Raw genomic sequence first — 22,181 nt, forward strand, 5'->3', positions numbered from 1 at the left:
GGAGCTGGTAGTAACCGAGATTCCGATGAATAATTTATGAGAGCCGGCGCGGATGAGACGGGACGGGAGAGAGCAATTTTCGAAGGGAGACAAAAATTCTCGATTCTCGTTTCGTTTGAAACATCTATCGGGATGATTTACGGCGAAATATAGCTTGTGTTATAACGTACGTGGGGATACGTGGGGAGTGAATTATGGATAGAAAAAGGAAAAAAGAAAAAATAGGGAAATTTTATTTTTCTTTACCTGTTGTTGTTGCTGCTGCTGCTGCTTGCTTCTCGAGATGGTGTTAACATTCTTCGGTTGCGCCTCGTAACCCCCATTATGCTGCAAAACGGAAAGAAATGAATTATAAAGAGATCCTCGGCTTGTGCCTCGAGCGGAGACGAAGAGGGAAGGGAGAGAGAAACGAAAACGGGTATTCGACTGAACGAATTAAAGGGCGTCGCGAGAGGAAATGCGTTGCCCGTCGCGATAACAAATGCCGGGGCGTAAATTATCTCCATTGTTCGAATGGCTGAAAACAGCTGTTGCGTAAATTCGAGCCGATGCGTCTGATAATAAACATCATCGATTCCCATTTCGCTTCGATCTACGTAAATCTCTGTGAAAACAAATTTCCGGCCATCCCTCTTCAGAGGGACGCATTGTGCGTCCATTTAATTTCTTTCCATTCGAAATCGAATAATTTCCTATCATTTTTCTTTCCTTCCTATTTGCGTGTATTCATTGGTAGAAATATTCGAGAATGGGCACAGCAAGATTGAACGAGGAGAGGAAGCAACCCACGCACCTCGCTCTCTATATGGAGGGCAGTGTGCCAAACCGTGAATGCGATACGGTGCAAAAGGGTCTCGGTCTCCTCCCGCAGTGGCGTCTCATCCTTGAGGTTATTGTTCACAGTGTCCTGCCTCGTGTCGCCGCAACGGCAGCAATTTGCTCGTAGCCAGACGCGCGACAGCGAGCTACTGTTCGAGTTTGTCATGCTCGTTTGGATAAGGGATCCGTGCAATTGCGAATTCAGAAACCTCTAATGCACGATATCTTCGGGTATCTTATATATATATATATACATTCCATTTTGATATAATTTATAGGGAGACGTAGAACGTGTTCCCTTTGATGGATCACTCGACAATCTCTTTTCAAAATAGTTACTCATGGAAGAAGAAACGTTGATCGCGGGAGAAAAGTGTGGGAGGAAGAGTTGCAACGAAAGAAGTGTCGAAGACGAGCCACGTGTCGACGCCGTTGACTGGCGTGNCTTTTCAAAATAGTTACTCATACCATGGAAGAAGAAACGTTGATCGCGGGAGAAAAGTGTGGGAGGAAGAGTTGCAACGAAAGAAGTGTCGAAGACGAGCCACGTGTCGACGCCGTTGACTGGCGTGCTCGTTACGAACAGTTCCGCAACATCGGCCACCGCCTTTTCTTTTCCTCCGCCGTCTTCTTCCCCGTGTTTCCTCGCGAGAAACCGCGAGAAACCTCTGCCAACAACTATGAATCATCGACCAGCATCACCCCTGTTAATCTCTCGGCGCCTGTCGGCCGCGTTTCTATCGCGCCTCTTCCGTTCGCCGGATAGAAAAAGGAGAAACGATCGCATCTTCCGAACCAACATCTACAACGTTCCTATCCACCGTAGGAACTCGTTTCTCGCGTGCTAATCGGACGCTCTTCACCCACGACCTTCTCCTTCTTTCTTCTCGAATCCAATATCAATGGCACCACACCAATTTTCCATCCACCGATCTTTCTTCATCGATCGCACGTAAAGATCCATCGATCCATCTCGTCCCCATTTATTTATGAAAAAAAATGAACGGTCGAATCGATACCCTCCCGATTATTAATTACTTCACACGCCTCTTCACACGCCTCAAGGTCTACCAGCTCAAGGTCACCGAGCCACCCTCAGCTGAACGACGCTCCTCTATTTCGCAGTTGCAATTTTTCGAGGAATCGGGACGAGAACCACCGTCCAAAACCAGATCTTTCCTCGCCTTCCGTTTTCTTGTTCGAGACGGACACAGCGATCGACACTCGATCTGTGTGTAAGCGGAAAAAATTGTCGAGAAGGGAAGAGAAAGGATCACGCGACCTGGGTCAACCGGCACGAACGTCTGCGCCGCACGGGAGCCGCCCCGGCGCTGCGCCCGTACGGAGGGATGAAAGCCTGCATCTCCTGCTCCGTGCCACGTCCGCCGAGCCAGCAGGGGCGGGGGGGAGGTGTACGTAACCATGGAGACGAGAACCAGCGTCCCGTGTTTGCACGCAGGCCTGGTCCTGCGCCGCGGATCTCCACAGGACCGCGCGGTGCGCGGCACAGGGAAAAAGGGTTTGAGTTTCGAGGTTGTAGGTCGAGTGCCACTCCCTGTAAATATAATTACTTGGCCAAGTTGTCGCACACCCGTGAAATTCGATGCCTCCTTCCACGATTCCACGAGCTTTCACGAGCTCGCGGAATTTAATGGAGGACGGAGGGTTGTGCGGTTTTTGATTTTTGAGAGGGTGAGTTGGAGGAGGAGTTGGCGGTTCGAAAGGAGTGGGAGTTCGATTTTCGCGGGACGAGACGAGAGATTGCCTTGGAGGAGCGTTTCATTTGGGGGAGGAATTTTTAGAAGATAAATCTTTCTTTTTCTCTTTTCTATCGTTCGTTTTTTCGATTTTGTATGAGAATTGAATAAAAGGATAAAAAAAGGAAATGTACGCTTTTAGAAATGGAGATATCACGTAAGTTATATAATTTAATATTGGATCAGTTATAAGAAAAAAGGATCGATCGTCCGACTTTCACTGATTCCAATTTACTTTAAATTTATTCGAGATAAATTATCGATAGCTTGGCGTGTCTTGGATTGCTCTTACCCGAGAATATCAATTTTAAACAAGCTCGACTTGAAATCCCGGATTTTTATATTTTTGCTTTCGTCGGAAAAATATAAAGATAACTTGTCGAGAAAGGATTGATATATCTGGCTCGAAGCGTGGACAAATAAAAACGATTGAAATTTCCATTTCGGGCTGGACACCGACGAAACGATATTTTTCAGGTATTCGAATCGACGCTTGCCAAGGAACAATGGACGAATATTTTTCACGACTCGCTCGAAGACATTTAGCACGAGAATTGAAACTAAATTGGCCACTGGCTGTTTCTGCTCGAACACGGCGGACAAGAGGAATATATTTTACGGGGCGATAAATCACTTTAACTAGCCCATAGGCTTTCGCGGTTGGAACACGTTTTACCAGGACTAGATGGTTGGATAAATAGACGCGTGTCCTTGTCCGGCGAGCCGGCGTGAATAAAGATGCGAAACGTGGTAATTCAGATTCACGGTATCGATAATTTAAGTGGTAGCCACGAAAATACCAAGCCGAGAAGGAGGGTTGGATATAAGCGATTTTTATCTTCCCTCGTGGCAATACGATTCTATAAAGTCCACCAGGTAATGCGCCTTGCCTCTGTCGGGACCTGAGCCTCGTGCAGCAAAACCGATAAATCAACCGGCCAATTTTAACATCTAAATTCTCAGAAATACGGGTATACGCGCGTATATTAAAAGGGAGAAAAAGATTGGATTATTGTAACCCGGTGCAACACGCTGTGAGGAAATATTATTAACCGTGGACTGTGCTTTTTCATTGCTCCGCGAGAGAAAAGTATTCGGGGAGAAAAGATATTGGAAGATAAATATTTCTGATTTGAAGAAAATAAATAAAGTGGAACGGCTCGATCTTCAAATTGAGTAAAGTTTCTCCGAAAGAAGATTTGCAAGGTAAAATTGAACGAGATTTGTGTAGTATAGCGATGTAAGCGTGAACGTTGATAGAGGAGCGAATTTTTAACAGCGAGGAATAGGTAATACAACGAATCAAGTCGCGAGGCGGACGGATTGCTTAGCTGGCGGCTCGAGTTTCGAATTGGAAACGGTTTCTGTTGGCCGGGTTGGAGGCAGATGAAACTTTAAAAAATGCAAATTCGGGCCAGGAAATTCGCATATTAAATTCGAGCGTCTCGACGTAGCGGCGACGTTTAACCTTCTTCGATGTTAATTAGCCACGTCCACGAATGGAATATAATTTTAGTCACGCGTGACACCGTGTTACATGCGTGCCATTTAAATGAAACGGAGAATAGAGAACCTTTCACGAGACAACTTATTAATAAAAAAAAAAAAAAAATCAAAACTCCCAGAAATATATTCGTTGTATCTCTTCTCTCCAGAAACGAAAGTATTCATAAAAAATTGAAATATAATTTTGTTAAGCGAAATATATATAAATCACACGGAATCGAAATCGTGGAATTTCTCCAAAGAGAATTCTCGAGAATTTCGCGCGGGAATATCGATTTGGAATAATTTAACGAAACGTAAACGCGATACAGGATGAGATACGAACGAAATGATCAACGGAGGAGGCAAAGCTGCTCCGGCAAAGAAAAGGACCCGATTGGCTAATATACCGACTTAATTGACTTATGCCCTGTAACGAACCGCGCATTACGATTGAGAATCACGTCGAACGAGAGCACAGCTGCGAGGAGCTCGCTTCGATACGATCGTGACTCGTCCTATGAGGAAAGAGTCAAAATAACATTGACGATCGGAGTCACGTCGCGGTTACATCGATGGATAAATTGCGAAACCTTTGTGGAACGATGAAAATCGACCAAGCGATATTTAAATTCAACCGTTCGAGGTTTATCGAATCGTGTGAAATTCATCTCACGACATCTCTCTTATCCGGGCCTAATTAAAATTTCTATTTCGAGGACCATCACGCGACGTTGATTTTTCTCGACACGATTCGAGTTTCGAAATCCGAAGATCTCAAGATTAAATATTCCTTAACGACATTAAAATCTTCGAAAATCTCGAAATCGAAAAAATGAAAAACCGACGACGAGAATTCTGATAAACAAGTTGCCGATTCGTCCAAGAGGACAGTTATTCGAAACCCGCCACGAATGCAAACAGGAAACAATTGACTTCAACATCGCATCCTTGATCGAGACAGGAAACTTCGCGCCGCTAGTGTGATACTTGCGAGACTTATAATACTTGCACGCGCTTAATGACCGATATTTACGCAACGCCTCGCCTTTTTTTCTTTCTTTTTTTTTTTTTTTTTTTTTTACGCGAACCGACAAACATTTTTCTATCTTTTTCTTTCCCACTCCTTGTGTACTCTTCTATGATCTCATAGGAAATGATAATCTTCCAGTTCATCGTTATAAATATCCATTCTCTCGCATGCCAAGATTCAAAGAAGCGACACTCCAAAGAAAGCAATATTGAATTCTTTTATTCCTCCTTCTTATTTCTTTCTTTCTTTCTTTCTTTCTTTCTTTCTTTCTTTCTTTCTTCGTCGCGCGTCCTCGACGAGTTTTACGTGAACGTACGTACGATCTTACATAGGCGCAATATAATACCCGATAGAGATCGTAGAGAGCGCGAAAGAAGCACGCGTTTTATCTGAAGAAGCTTCGCTTTATCTCTGACCCATGAACCTTCGCGTGAACCAGCCGGTTTCTACCCTCTTCTACACGCTCTCCTCTACACGCTGGACACGATCATCGTCTTGGAAATTTATGAACGTGTGACAAATTGCTTTATTATTCGTCGTTTATGTGTGTCGTTTGAAAAAAGAGAAGGAGAGAGAGAGAGAGAGAGGAAGCGAGAGAAAGAGAGAGAACAAAAGTGTAGGTTCAATTTCTATATCATAGGCAGTATAGGCAACGTTACGATAAACTCGTACGCATGGAAACTTGATATTTTCTCAGGCAAGAAATGCGTTTACCCGAGTCACTATAGTTTTCAGCGGACTCAACATTGTACGGTATTTCGGCTCGCATTCCTGAATTTGCTTGGAAACGCGATCTCTTTAATTGTTTCGAGCGATACGCATCGCTCGGTTTTATTAAAACCTCTGAACCATGGTCTCTTCGTTGAACTAATCTAATGCAGGACACCGAGAACATTCCTTCCAATTAATTCTCTAATTCTTCCACTTTCCATTTCGTTAATGCAGAAACAAATGTTAATTGTGCTCGTCCATCGGGTCGAGTCGCATTCGTGTCGAATAAATCGTGTCTCGCGAGAGAGAGAGAGAAATCAGAAAAATCGAGAGAGAAGAGAGAGCGAAACGAGCCGAGGTTTCGAATAAAATGATTTCCAAGATTTCAGATTAGATTGCTCGTCCAAGACTGGACAGACAGCGGGGAATGGAAAGTTCACAGGTAACCGAGTCGATGCATGCGACCGATGCGATTCCAGTTTCGATTCCAGTTTCCTGGACCGTCGCCAGTTATCGAAATTTCCTTCTGTTGTGCGTTCCTTGTGCGGTGGCCACGAAAAAGATGGGATAAAGAGGGGTTTCTCCGTTAAAATTACGCCAGTCCACCACCAGTTTCTTCTCAAGCGAGCATTGCGCTCTTGGATGGACTTGGATCGCGACCTATATGACGTGTTCGCGAGTTTCGACGTAATTTGCTTCGAATAATAATCTTTTCGGAGGACGGCAAATCTTCTCTCTCCGATCTCTTCGATTTTCTCGAATCAAGTCACGATTTCGTAAAATGTATATTTTCATAGAAGGTAATTCCGTGTAATTTCTTTTCTTCGACGCGTTCTAAATTGAATTGACGGTTTTACGAGAAAAATACATTTCTCTTAAATTCGGCTCGATTTCTCGAGCAATATTTATTTTCCTATCGATCGCGACTCTTCTCCAGACTTTTTATTGCCTCAGAGTCGAAGAAGCAAGACTCGAACCCAATCTCTTTGATCGATCGAAGAGAATAAACCGATCGATTTCTTATTAAAGAACTAAGCGCAAAAATCTTCCTCTTCCTCTTCGGTTAACGACGCTCAGCTTGGATTATTACGCGGAGATTCTAAGCGTGCAATTACCGCAGCGTAACTGATCGCAAAGTTCAAGGCCTCGATCGTACGAGACGTTTTCTGCTCGATAAACAAGCCTCGTTTCTTTTTTTTAAACTATTATTAATATTTATACCCCCGGACGGATTGACGTCATCTTGGGAAAAATCGCTCTCCTTTCCAATCGTTCTCGAATCAAAGCGCGGCGATAAATGAAACCCAACGCTGGCGATAGTAACGGCGATGTTTCGACCAAGACGAGGACCAAAAAGACTTATTAAATTTGCGCCAGCAATTGTGTCAACAACAGTCGTTACACTGGTTTATTCGTGGTTCGCGACGTCGCTGCCAGCCGAGCACGGAAATGTACTTCGGCAACGATTAAAAAATCCGGGATTAGATTGTAGACGAATTAATATGGCATCTGGCGTGCACGCACAGATCAAACAAGAGCACACCACCGCTGTGTGTATATACGCGTATACGGGATCATAGGCAATTGCTCGCCGCTGCTTGTCACAATCCGTTGAAACGACATGGCTCGCCTACTTCGACGTACAACTGGAACACGCCTAATATATATATATATATACATGTACGGATGCCTGTTCAGAGACGAGAACAATTTTCCAACTTCGTTCGTACGTTGAATTCCATTTTATTATGACCGACGAACGATAAACGCGTCGAATAAAAAATCGAGCAAAGAGCTCCTCTCCTCGGTGAATAACACACGCCGTTATCAACTTCCTGATATGCGCCAATACTCGAGTATCGAAGTCAATGAAAAGTTCCTTTGCGCGTCGTAAATGTCCTCGTATCTTTGTGGAGAGAAGCTCGGCGAGCCGACACGAGAAGAGGCGAGTCTTGATAAATTTCTCTCTCTCTCTTTCTCTCTCTTTCTCTTTTCGAATGAAAGAAAAAAGGAAAAACGAGGTCGTATTGAAGAGGAGAAAAAGGATCGTAGGATTCTCTGGTTCGTCGGATTGAATCAAGTTTCGAGCGCGCGAATAGGATGCAATAAAGTTTGCACGTATCGCGTGCATGCATTGGGAACCAGATACGTCGCGTCAAGTCGATGAACTTGAGGGACTCAACCAACTGGTACCTCTCGAACAAGACCATACACGTGCTAAACTGGTTTTCTCGCCAACCGTGCCTCTCCTCGATTCCGTCTGTTACAGCGTGGTAATCGGCCACGACATTAGGCGAGCACACGGCAAATCGCGGATCACGGCCTGCCTCCGTGTACCCTCTTTTTCGTTCGAGGGGGCCCATCGATTAGGCGGCCCCGCGACAACTCGTCCTTCGTATCCGTAAATAAACGCCCCCGCGCCTTATCCTACGCGAGAAACGCATTCTCCTACGCGAATTCGTCGACCCAACGAAACCGACACAGATCTTCGCACGCGCCTCCTCGATGAACGGAAACGAAGCTCCTCTTCCTCGAGCGTGTGTCGTGGATCGGATCCAAGAAGACCACCAAATCTTCGTCAACGTGTATTTCGGATATGCAATAGAAATGGACACGTGGTTTTTCGCGATGGACGCAACACAGAAGAAAGATTTATTCTTTCATTCAACTTCGCTCGTTTTATCGTTCATTCATGATTAAGAGGCCTCTAACGCGGACGCTATCGAGGATGATGTAACGATCTTGTCCGTGACTTTTTACGGAATTTACGGAATTTTTCCTTGAAAGATGTTGTTAAAAAGATGTTGTCTCGATCGAAAATTTTCTCGCTAACAGCATTTTTTATTGACCAACAGCGTCCTATACCCGGCGAAGTTTTCCACAACGCGAACCCCTCCCCTCTCTGCCCCTCAAAAAAACCAATCCAAGCGGGTGTGAACGGATCACTTCCACGGTTATTCCGTCCTTCGAGATCTCGCACGCCCCCTGTTCTCGTGTTACACCCGTACACACATGATACACGCGCACTTCCGCGAAAGAGTCACTCGACGCCGCGCTTTTTTCCGTCCGCGCCTTGGAAAAGGTGGCGGCGGCGGCGGCGACGCTTCCTGATTCTCGCGTTTCCCTAGCGGCGGTTTCACGCGACTCGAGACGACGAAACGACCGATCACCACCTCTCCCACCCTCCTCCTCCTCCTCTTTCGTTAAATCCCTCGTTCCTCTTCGCCCGTTTCGATCAATGAAGAGAATAACGCGTACATTTTATTGTAACATACGTCAGTGCACGCTATATCGTAAAATTACGCGGGATGTTTAACGCGACGCGGGTCTCTCTCAATAATTCAATTTAACCAGGCGGCGAGTTATAATTTACTTTCCGTAATACGGTTTCCGAGAGGCGAGTTCCGCGCCACTCGGAACGGGGAGTGCGCTGGTCGCTTAATTTGTTCGAGAACTTGTAACTATCTTGCGTCGACACGTCCCTCCTTCAGTTAATTGTTAGTCGCATCTCCTTTTGCACGTCGGCCGACTATGGGGGAGGGGAAAGTTTCAAGGATGGGGACTAGTGTTTCACGAATCCAAGCGAGAGCGGGGAGGGGAAGGGAACCGGAAGGAAGTCCGAAGGAAGTTTGCCAGGGATCGGAAGTTGGCGATGCACTGTTTGACACAAATTGCGGGGAGGAGTTTTAAAACGAATCGCCTCGAAACACCTCCAAGGGTGGAAACTTGGAATTTGTAACGAGGGGAGGATGAAACACACGGGGGGAGGGAGGATCGAAAGTTGTATCCTAATTTCCTCTTCTCTCGCGTGAAAAGTGGATTCGAGGCGAAACTTTTCTTTTTCCTCGTTTGTTTTTTTTTTTTTTTATTTCATGGAACCTGTATCGCCCCTCTCCTTTTTTTAGTTACGAAACAAAATTTCGAAATCGCGTCTCTCTCTCTCTCTCTCTCTCTCGAAATTCGACGCACGGTATAATTTAATACGCGCTCACGTTTCACGGACACACGTTGCGACTGCGAAACGCGTAGAAAAAGAGAGAGAGAGAGGGAGGGAGGGTGGGAGAAAGAGAAAGAGACGCTCGTTTATGGTATCTAATCTCCTAGTGACAGACTCTTTCAGACAATTTCTCTTTCTCCTCTCTCGCGGCTTTTCTCCTCGTGCCTCGTGGAAACTCGTGGACGGTTGAAAATTCCGCGACAGCCGGGGTAAACGCGGGGTTCGAGACGATAAAGCCGGACCGAGAATAGACAAATGACGTAAGGCGCCGGGAGGTCGTGATACGCGTTCGATACGTATTCGCGGATCGAGCGAGGAAGTGCGTTTTATGGAATATCGTTACAACAATAGTATTAACCAGATTCTTTCTTTTTTCGTAAATGTATACTGGGAGGAAAAGAAAGAGAAGGAAAAGGAGAAGGAGGAGGAGGAGGAGGGATCGGTGGAATTTATCGAATGCTCGACGAGATTGTAACAAGGACGATACGGATTTCGATAACTTCAACGGACAACTGTACATCATAGATGTCCGTTGTGTTTATTATTGTTTCTTTCTATATAATATGCGCAATATTTCTAAAGTCGAGCGCGTCAACAAGCAATCGATAGGTTCCCAACGGCTTTATGATCAAGTATATGTAATGTTTACACCGTTCGTATACAAAAGCGTAGATAAAGGTTTCAAAGTAAAACGTAGTTAGAATGCTTTTTATTCGAATGAATGGCCGCCACTTTTAGGAATCAGCATACGTAAAAAAAAGCTGACTCCGTGATACGTCGCCCCAGGTTGAACCCATCTATTATGTCGTTGTACGGTTCAAAAAAACGATCGACGAAACACCTAGAAAAGACGTATTGAAAAGACGCATTAGAACGCAACGAATGAACCGTTTCGGAAAAGATTCTTGTTTCGAGAGGATAAAAAAGAACGACGATGAAAATCTGTCCATTCTTTCACGAGATTCGATCGGATGTCAGGGATATTCGTATAATCATCTTGTTTATCGAAGTAATCTCTATTTCGAGAGAGTTACACGACAGTGGAATTTCTCAGAAACGACGTTACATCCGTTTCACTTACATCATTCCACGGACGGATAGGCTCATCCAGATTGGAGGAGCCGTCGTTTAATTATCGTTCGCCTGTCATCATCGGCTTCGATCAAGCCGGCTTCGAAATTTCCATCGAGATACGCAAAAAGAAAAGAAGAAGAGAGAAGGACTCACCGTATACGCGACGTGATAGTTCCGTTGATGCACGTCACCGTGACACTGAACGGTGGACAGCATGTTGACAGCTGTCACCCACGAAACAATTGACTGCCGATCAATTTTCGAAACACACTAGAACTCTCACCACCGGCCACCCCCTCCTCCAACAATCGAAGAATCTTCGTACTCTCGTATCACGACGTTCTCTCGATCGTATCATCGATCGAGCCATCTTCAACGTTCAACCGGAAGTGCATGGTTCGTCATCGATGAATTAATTTATTCCTTTACTTTCGTTCGATTCTCGCCCCAACGATTTTTTTATTCCTTTTTTGTTTCGAGAAGAGAGCGAAGCGAATACGAACGGACGCAGAAAAGCGAAACCGCGAGGAAAGGACGCGCGGCACGTTCGATGGCAAAAGCCGACGGAACTCGAATGGAGCTCGTGTCTTTCGGATCACGCACGGAACGTATAGGTTTAAGTATACGGAACGCGCTTGCGCGATGCCCCGACCAAGGCGCCCCGAGACCGCGCTTCGTTTCTCCATTTCTTTCTCCCTCGTCTTTTCGCCTAAGATCGTCCTTCTTCTTGAAAGAAAAAATATAATCTTGAGGCTCGTTGAAACTTTAAAAAAATTAGTTATTCGCGATATAATTTTCTTTTTTCGTACAAGTAAAATTTGAATCCTCTTTTTGAACGAGAGTTCGATTTGATTTTTCCATAATTATTTTTGATTACGATAAAGACGGTGCATCGCTCGTCGATCGAACTAAATTTTCAATTAATTTTCAATGGATATTGTAAAAATTCGATATTCGAGACATTTATTTTATCTCTCAACGTTTTTCAATTTTTCTTTGAATCTCTATCGAGCGAAGACGAGTATCTCGAATGCTATTTTGTTCAACAACATGCATTTCAGATCCCGTTCTATACAGGAAATCTCGTGATGATAAATACTCATGATTTATTCACACTCTTTCGCAATAGTTATAGTTATATATATTCACAGCGCTATATAATGGTCCTTTTCCTCTACTACACGCACCGGTAAAGAATTAGTTTCCCTCTTTGAATCTATATAAAAAAAAAATCTTCGTTTCGATACACAAATTGGCGATTTAAAATTTTAAATAGAAACTGGAAAACACGGAATCCGTTGTCAAGAAAAGAATCTAATCAAGATTAAACGTCCAACTCCGTATCGTAATTACCGTAATATCCCTCTTTTTTAATTTTAAAATCAGCCGGAATAATATCTCATACACGAAATCCTCGATGGAATTTCCATCCATTTGCATGGAGGAAAAGGTCAAAATATAAAAAAAAAAAAACCAATTCTGATGCATGTTATATTGCGACGATATGCAAATCCGGGCTAGGGGGAAAGAGAGAGAGAGAGAGAGATTATCGCAAAGGCTCGATAAAAGAGAGGAGACAGGATTCTCGATGATTATTCGTTCTTGTACACACAGGAATTCGATTATCGATACAAATTCAATCTCGAGGCATCTCTTCGTCACTTTTATCGATTCGAAACCGGTTCGCCTGGGCCTGGATCATTTGTCTCGATCCATTCGATCCTACGCGTCGTGTCATCCCCTCGTGTCCTTGATCCTCGATCGTGTTCCGATTGCTCGCAATTGATAAACGGCGTCTTCGTCAATTCACGAAAACTATACCCCCTCCTCCCCTCTCCCTTCTCTCCTCACTCTTTAAATGTCGCATCAATCTTCTTTCTTTTCAACAGTCATCCTTGATAATCAATGAAACACACTCGAACTCGTGGCGCGAAATTAATTTCGAGCGTTTAATTATATATATATATATACACACACACATATAATGGTCTTCTTTAATTATTCGAGGCGAGTGAACAGGTGGGTCGTTTCACCGGTGGCCCGATTAACCGTCCTCCCCGATTTTGCATCGTTAATTTTCATTTTTTTATGGACAAGCTATGTTCAAAAACTTGGATGCGGATTCGATATCAAATGTTTCGCAAATATATGTTTTAGTTTCATCGAATGATCGATGGAAAAATGCGTGGATCGAAGAGAATTCGTAAATTCAATCTCTCAGATATGAGAGATATATATACAACGTGTTATTATACGTTGAAACCGAATTATAGGACAATAAAATTGAAATTTATAAATCTGAAATATAAAATTGATCGTTTAAAACATATTTATAAAAATATATATATATACATATATATGCTGTCATCGAAATCCATACGATTAATTTATCGTCGTAATCATTGTCAATTATCCAACATTTCGTCCAATTAGACACCAATGCTCGATTCGTGTTCGAATTCAGTTAACCGACCGCCCGATATCGAATTAACCACACTTCGCCTCGGTTACGCGTTAAACGTTTCACCCCGGCAGGCAAGGGTTAAAATCACACTCGACAACAGGGAACGGTAACTAAATGGTAATAACACACTGGCCGACACTTTCGACCCATTTTCTCCCCGCCATTGTTGTATTAATAGAATTGGATCGGCCTGTAATAATAATAATCGGTAGTCACGCAAAAAAAAGAAAAAAAGAAAAAAAAGAAAAAACGCAGTTTCACGCTCGTGTTTCGCAACCACCACCCACGCGTGCCAGCGTGTATTGGCAAAATAATACGATAAACGAAATATACGAGAATATTCGCGAGGAGGATGAACGACGTCGATCGAAAGAGGAGGAGGAAAAAAAAGAAAAGAAGAAGAATGATTTTATACGCCCCGTCCATTCGAATTCTTTATCGACTCGACGAATCTCCGGCGTAATTAGAAGATATCGAGCTCGCCAAGATAGCTGGTTTCCAGGTGAGTCTCCAGCCATTGAAATCTCGAAACGGTCGAATGATATTTTACGATACCTTAAATCTCTTTTATGCACATCGACGTCGTACGAAAGGAGGGAAGGCTCGGATCCTGAGAGTGACCGCGCTCGTTCTGAGTTATGGGAACGATCAGATCTTTGGATGTTCGAGAGGCGAGGCGTTGCGCGCCTTCATTGCGTCGAAATCGGTCGATCGGAGGTGACGAAGCGAAGAAATCGAATGCTTTAAAAGAAATTATCGAAAGTTTCAAGTAAAACGTGCAAAAAATTCGGAAAACTTGAAAGCTTAGAAATACAATAGAAATTTTAAATTTAGAATCTCGCTCCAATTTTCAAATCGGTCGGTCCGTGACTAAATTTCAAAAGAAAAATATCCCAAGATTTATTGCTCATTCTAAATCGAGAAAACCGAGAAACAACAATCTTCAAAGGAATTACTCGCGTTCCAATTTCTCGAATCCACACAATTAAATTTCGAAAGATGCTCTCTAAATAACCGAGCAATCTCTCTCTCTCTCTCTCTCTCTCTCTCTCGAAATCAATCGGATCATTCATACGCGAGCGATCATTCCCCAGAGTGCGTATATGTACACTTTGTATTTCACGAGATTCACGTACGGGGGAGGATAGGATGGCGTCGCAACATTTTTCACGCTCCCAACGCGAAATTCAGCCGAGGAACCGAGGCATTAATCGTTCGGCTTCGGATTCGAGCGCCCGCGGCGAGGGGAGCGGAGGCGTCGGTTCATAAATTTCGATGCACTTAGAGGCGCTCCAAGCGCCTCCACGCCTTTGGCGCATCGAGATCCTCCGCAGAGAGTCTCCAGAAAGGGTGAAGGGGGTGAGAGGGTTCCGTGGATGGGATAGACGATCCGGTACACGATGACAAATCGTTCACGGAGGAAAGGATCCCAACTGTGAAACGACGACGCGCGAATAAAACTTGGAGGCGAGAGAGGGAGGCGATCGTCGTCCCTCGCAAAAGTCCAGGGACGTGTTAAACCCGGCATGTGTCGCGCGATACATATTTCAACAAGTTTCTCGCAGTTCCGGGTTTGAGAACCGGTGTGAAAGGGTTCGATACGTTCTTTCGTAAACTGAAAGAAGATTCGAAGCGTGCGTCGAAATATTCGTGTGTGAAATATTCAAGGAAGGAACAGAGATATTATACGTTTAAATGCAAATACAAAATTGAAAAAATATGTCATTACATCTGTATTATATGAGTGAATTTTTCATTCGATCATGTGATAAATAAATTAAAAAAGGAAAATCGTGTTTCTCGATATTTCGTAAACCTGTTAAAAAAATGTCAGAAAATGAACTTTATCCCATAGATACGTCTAGATCCTCCTTTAATCCCGAATATAGTATAAATTCTCTTTGCGTACAAGTTTCAGGATCCCTGTTTAAAAATAGATTAAGCTTGAAGAAAGTCTCGTCGATGAGATAACGCATTGCTTTTCGAACGAGAGCAGGGAGAATTGAACGATGAACGAAGGGCGAAACCGCATAAATTCTTGAATCAAGATCGAAGGATCGCTCGCATAACGGATCCACTTAATTTATTAGTTTTCGTGGAATTCCAATTTCCAATTTCACCCCCTCGTCTTCCACCCTCTTTGAGTTTATAGTTTATAAGTTTCGCGCGAATCCCGATCAAACTCGTCGTTTAGGAAGGTTTGCTGGTGTAGGGCGACGCGTGGCGCGTCTAAATTTAACCGGAAATCAGAGGTGGCCTCCAGAACGGGGGATGAGACGGATGGATGGAGATTGCGTGGCTGGTGGCTGGCTGGTGAAAGTGGCCGCTTCCCTTTTTCCTTCTGTCGCCAAAGATCGAAGCCAGCTACCCCTTTCGAACCGTAAATAAATCCATTCGATTTACGCGCGTCGTGGCAGATGCAGCTTGCGCTCGTATCTCGGTGGCGAAAGGAAAACAGCGGTGGCTTGGAAAACGTCTCTCGATGGAATGGACAGCTCTTGAACAGGCTCGATTATGCTCTTTCAAGAGCGCGTTGTATTTTCTTAAGTGGATACAGCACGCGGGATTTTGCTTCGTTTGTATATAATTTTTGTCCCCGTTTCTTCCAATTCTTGTAATTCTTATAATTTATTTGGAAAATGGCAAAACTGCATCGGATACAGAAAAGTGAACGAATCGATGAACATTATGGAAATTTAATTAATAGGAAATTGAATGCATCTGTCTTAGTTCGATATTGATGAAAACTTTCGTAGGAGATCGTAGGATTTGGAAATTTGGAAGATTAAGGAAAGAATTGGTTGGTTAATTTTTTCAAATCGGTGTTACGGTGAAAATAAATCTGGATACATCGTGATTTCGCTGGAAGCAAGATGCACTTTTTCCCCTTGAATTGAATCGATAAAGCGAGCAATGAGTTCGAGGAATAGATCGAGGATCGGGGTGATTGATTAATTCTCTAATAATTGCAAGCATTGTATCTCTTCTCGGTAAGGGAAGCAAGGTTACGCGAGCAAAATTTCGTTTTCAGCGGCGTTTGCCTGCAACGCACAAAGCAACCCGTGCAATTAAGTTAAATAAGATTAATGCTCGGCGTGATGCAACAACTTGAATGGAGCGGCGTGTTTCAACCGCCTTGACGCGAATTCGTACGATCATTGGTACACGGGCCAACGCGAGATTAATTGCATCGAAAATGCAGAAAGCGTTGCGCGTAAAAGGCGAACAAGACCGCTCTCTGTCTACCGACCTCTGACTCGTATGGGTTTGCTCAATTTGCATTCATCATCAATTTCCCAAATTCTATCTCCACGCTCCACAAAGAGGTACACAAAGGGGTGATTTGAACTTCTGAACGGAATAATAATAATAAATAAGGATATTTCTTAATATTGTTTATAGATGTATATAAAAAAGATATGTAATAAAAATTTTTTAATACTTTATAGATATAAATATATTATCTACCTCATAAGAATCTGTTTTCAAAATTATTGTTGAAATTAATCATAATAAAATTTCATTATTATTCTGTTACTAAACCGAAGATTAATTTGTGCTCGAAAGATCAAATGTTGTGCAAGATTGCTACTCCTTTGTCTTCGACAAGACAACCAATTTGTCTCTCAAACCATCCACTTAACAACTCGTCAAATGATCACATTATTGTGACATGCCACGACAACGCGTGTATATATATATATATGTATTTATATATACACATACTCGTCAACCTGGAAGAAATCCTAAAGCGAGAGAAAAAAAAAAATAAGGTACTCGTGCCCAGCTGCCTAACAGCGAACCTCGTCTTTCGCCGTCAACACTTTAACGACCTCAACCCTATTTCCTAACCCCCTCTGCAAGCACTAAACGGTCAAGACGTGGAACACGCGCGACGGTTTCCTGCGTTCAATGAACCGATGACGACTGGCAGCTGCAGGACTCTCAAGGACCTGCAGCCTCTTTTTTTCTTCATTCTTTTTTTTTTTTTATTTTTTTTCTTTCGACTCGAGGCCCTCTTGACCTCGTGACTCCTGTTTCCTTGCACGTCGTCATAGCCAAACAGTCGAAAGCGGCAACCTCTCGACGAAATTCACGAAACAAACATTTTTACCCCTTCTTTCCTCTCTTCGATTCCGAACAATCTTATCGAAATTTCGCATCGTGAAACTGCGTGTAATAGACCGGAAGAAGACTGGAATTCGTGCTCTGGGAGTAACGTGCCTCTCGTCGATTCGAAATCAAACTTTACTTTTAAAATAAAATGGAAATCGTTCGATCTTCAGAAAATTGATTTGCAGATTGACTAGCGATTCTCAATCGATGACGATCGAAATTACGAAAGTTTACAAGTCTTAGAATTTAGATTTCTTTATATAATTTCTCACAGAATACACGTATCCTTGCAAACTTTTCTTTTTTTTTTTTTTTTTTACAATTCAACTTCGTATTTCTTGAGAACTTTAAGAACGTAGGTTCAGAAGGGACACGTGAGAGTGTTACGTTGTTACTAATTGCCGATTAAAACGTTAATTATCGAAAGGCTGACCGATTGCTCGTTTTCGCGTGGAGGAAACCTTCTGATGAATTAATTGATCGCGACTAAAGGATTTTTTGCGTGGATAAAAAGCGTTTAAGAAATCGTAACCTTGTGAGAAACATAACGATAAAGTTAATTGGGAAACGGCACGCGGAACTCGCTTAAATCGCATAGGATGATACACTTCTTTGCATGCTAAAGGATTGGATTAAATCGAGTCGATGTCCTGATTTCTCGTCAAAGGGGAATCTTTAATGCGGTTGATCGGCTCGTTTACACTGATTATATTCTTTGAGAGATATCACTTGAAAAAGAAACGTAAAATTCGATAAATTTGGAGATTCTGGTTTTAAAAAAAATTAATTCCCAGGTATATTACGCTTAATATTTTACGATTTCGACGTAAAGATTTGATTCGTACACATCTTCCAAGAATCGATTCTCCATCGTCCCAAAATTTTTTTTCTTCGAACGAATGTTGGGATTTTGAAAAAAATCCGTGCTGAAAGAAACACAGAAAATCTCCATTCATCTGTTTCTTAAGAATCCTTCTTCTCATTTTTTAAGAATCCTTCCCCTTTCTCTAAAGATCTTCGATTCTTCCCTGCTCCACTGATCAATCGGCCGACAATTCCGAGTTACACGAGTATTATATTATGTTTCGACGATGAAAATGATTGCGCGACATGGCGCGACGAAGCGGCGCGGCGCATCGGTTAATCGGCATCAACGCGATAATAATGTCTGGCTAACGTGCAACTGGACGACCCTCGATAATCCAATTGGACTTTACACCAATTGGACGATTCCGAATGGAAGCGTGGCCGGTCGTTTAATCGCAGCCACCGTGTATACATCGTTGCGGTTTTGTTTTCAATGGCCGGACGCCTGAATTCGTTGCACGATAGTGATCCACTGGTCCCTCCTCGCAATTGCTTAATTAGGTCAGCCGGGCAAAAAATAAGGATGGGATCATCGGCGGTACAAATTGTTTTGATGTTGATGTCACCGAAAATATCGAGCTGCCTCCGTCATATCGGAATTTCACGCTTAGCCGAGAATGATCTCCGCGGATGAAAAACAAGATCGTATCGTCGAACGATTGCGACACGAACGTTGACTGAACCGTTCCGTTCGATTTTTTTAAAGCTGGTAGCTCGGAATCGAATCATCTCGTATTTTTTTCGATGGCAGTGTTTAAACACGCGAGATTTGCATGTATTATTATTTTCTTTTTAATGGAATAAAAAATAAAAGGAGAGGGTGGGAGAGTAGATGTGCAACAGGTTGAACGTTCGTTTTTTTTTCTCCTTCTTCAAAAAAGTATCCGTTATTTTTCATCGAGAAATCAATCAACGTAACGAGATCATCTATGATATGAAACGAGTAATTTCTCTCCGTCAAAACTCATGCGATGACCCGGTGAACGCAAACTTGAACGCACAGATATCAAAGTACAATTGCGAAGGGTTGAAACCCTCATCTCGATTGCAATTTCAATTGGTTGTACGGATGACAGGGACGTCGATAGAATCATCGCAGAACAATGATGCGCATTTATATTTGTACGCGCGTGTACGGATATCTATGTATCTATGTACCACTACGCAGGATGCGCGTTATCTGTAGATAGAATTCTGAAAAGCGATACTTGAAATAGAGAATTCGTTGAATATCGTGCGCTTCCTGAGATCTGTCTCTCGTGATAGTTTTTTTAATATCTTTTTCAAATGTTTGTAGTTTATTTTATTAAAAAATATATTCGATCGTATGGGATACGTATAGAAGTTTAAAATTTTATTACACTATTAATATCGTATATCTGTACGTAATTTTGTGACGAGCTGTCGATTCATGATACAATGCACGTAAGCTGACGTAACGTACAAAAGTGCTAATTCGAGTCTTGGTCCACGTACATGGTAGAATCCTGTTGATATATATCCTTCGAGAATATTCCATGTTCCTATATCTAATGTCCTATCGCCACTATCCGGAGATTTATGCCCGGAAGAGGTGTATATATATATCTCGAGATTTCGTCGTATGAGACAGGTGAAACCTTACTGGCTCCCGAGAAGAGCATGGATTTTCGAAACGTCTCTATTTCACACGATTCTTCGTCGTATCCTTTCATCCGTCATCAAATTTTTTTGCAAATATACGAACAGCTTCTTGTCCCTTGTGAGATAACTTTGATGACTTTTAAAAATTAAATCGTCGACGATCTATATCTTTATAGAATAATAACTCGGAAAAAATTTTAAAATTCTTTTTAAAATTGTTTTCAGAAAATTGTACGCTTCATAAAATATGGATAACTTCGTTGAAATTCGCATTTGATTTAAATCAATTTCTAAAAGATTCAAGGCAAGAAATCTATTAATATTTTCAAGAATTTCAAACTGGCTATAGTATCTGGTTTCCCTACGTGCTTCCCCCCAAATTACATCGATACTTTCCGTATCCGTCGACCCTGGCCACGATTTCATTCATCGCCTCAAATTCGACGACGACCTTCCGAACAGTTTGACGGACAAGAGGAAATCGATAACAGGGTCAGAGCTACTTACCGCGACTTGTTGACTGTTAGTGGGGCTAGGGCTTGGGCTGGGCGTCGAATTCGGGGTTGAAATTTCGCCCGACGTCGGTGAGATCGAGCCTGTGGTGACGGTGCCAACTGTTGGAAACGCTCGTGCCGGATCCGCCTGCCATTGCTTATGGATTTGCTGCGAGGTATCCCGGAATCTAGCGCCCTGCGGATAAAACCGTGAAAATTCAACGAACCGTTTTACTTTGATAATTGAATGGAAAATCATGCGAAATCCATTTCTCTCCCCGATTCCATTTCTCTGTCAAGTTAATATTTCCCTAATTAAAATTAAGAATTCGTGTTTCGTAATAAAGTGGATTGCATTCCCATTTGTAATTGCCTGATGACGAAATGAGATGAAAAAAAAAAAAAAAATAGAACGTTGATATTAAAAACGTTGCCATCAAGAAGACGGAATGGCGAACACGCGAATCCTCGAGGAATCAGAGCGCACGAGTCGCTTACGCACACCTCTGCGCACCGTCGTAAAACGCACGATGACACAGTTCGATTAGTCGCGGATATTTGCCTCCGAACAATCGTATCGTGAACGATAGGTTGCCACGGTCCAATGAAAAACTGGTTTCGAAAGGCGCAATTGTTACCACGAAGAGGTACGAGTTTCGAACGTCGAGTAATCATTATCGAAATGAATTATTTCGAAAAAAAGATGAAAAAAGACTGGGAAAATCGTTGTATCGCCGCGCGTATTCTTGAAATTCCCTCGTACGAAATTCTGAAATAGCCTTGTATTGTGAATATATATATATATATATATATTATCCTTTTGGAGAAGTTTCGAAAGAATAAACGTGTCAAACACCTTATTGCGGAGGTTCATGGACCTCTTGAAACGTATCCACGAAACAAAAGATCGCGTGCGATCGTGCCACACGACTAAAACGAACAACGTTTCTCGCTGTACGATAATTATAGTTACGCAACCACCTGCCATAATAACGATTAGCATAGCGGTATAATGGAAGTCGTAAGTGGAACTGCTTGCTTTAGACGAGAAATGGTTCTAGCTTCTCCTCTTCCTCCCTTCCCCAAAACTGCCCCCTTCCCCTTCTTTGAGATATTTATCAAAGTGTAAAGGATCGAAAACGTGGAGCGGAGTGATGCCCTCGAGTGGCGCAATCGGAATTAATTCCACGACGAATAATTTCCGAGAACTGTTCTCTGTGTTTACCTCAAAATTGCACAGGCACAATGCGCGCGATTCCATCCATCGTGGCTAATTGCGCGTGCAATTGCATTCCCGATCGAGAGAAGGAATCGCTCTGTGTATTTCTTTTTCTTTTTCTTTTTCTTTTTTTTTTTTTTTTTGAGCGTTAAACAACCAGTCACAATTCACGATCTTCTCTCTACAAATTCTCCTCTTTTTCCCTCTATTTCTATTCTATTTTTCTTCTCCATTTTTTTGTTCTTCTCGATCGATCAATCAACAAACGATGAAATTTATTAACTGACGATGTGGAAAAAAAAAAAAGAAATAAGGATCGAAAAATTCGTCACGCGAATATTTTTACATCCACGCACGATAAAATAGTAAGTGTTCTTTTTTTTTTTTTTTCCAAGTGAAAATTTCCACGCGCTTCATTAATTCAACAACGACGACGGGGCTCGTTTTAAAAAAATCCAATCTTCGCGCACATGTTTTTACACGTCGGGCCACGTCTCGTCCTCGCTCTACAGGCCGTTCCTA

At 42.7% G+C, this 22,181-nt stretch overlaps 1 protein-coding gene across 10 annotated transcripts in view; it reads right to left on the bottom strand.

Moving 5' to 3' along the window:
* LOC122716083 (tensin-3) overlaps window positions 1–22,181 on the bottom strand; it is a 148,190-nt gene that overhangs the window by 41,456 nt on the left and 84,553 nt on the right. For 8 of the 10 annotated variants that reach the window (XM_043938818.1, XM_043938817.1, XM_043938816.1 and 5 more), the window contains 2 exons: window positions 20,454–20,636; window positions 247–327 (listed from right to left, as the gene is read on the bottom strand). In XM_043938818.1, the coding sequence (XP_043794753.1) occupies window positions 247–327; window positions 20,454–20,636 (264 nt within the window). Of the gene's footprint in view, window positions 1–246; window positions 328–11,029; window positions 11,437–20,453; window positions 20,637–22,181 lie in introns of those variants that run through there. The other 2 variants (XM_043938825.1, XM_043938822.1) reach the window with 2 other exon arrangements.

The sequence above is a fragment of the Apis laboriosa genome, unplaced genomic scaffold (assembly GCF_014066325.1).
Source record: "Apis laboriosa isolate Shangri-la unplaced genomic scaffold, ASM1406632v1 scaffold42_cov153, whole genome shotgun sequence".
Classification (NCBI taxonomy): Eukaryota; Metazoa; Arthropoda; class Insecta; order Hymenoptera; family Apidae; genus Apis; species Apis laboriosa.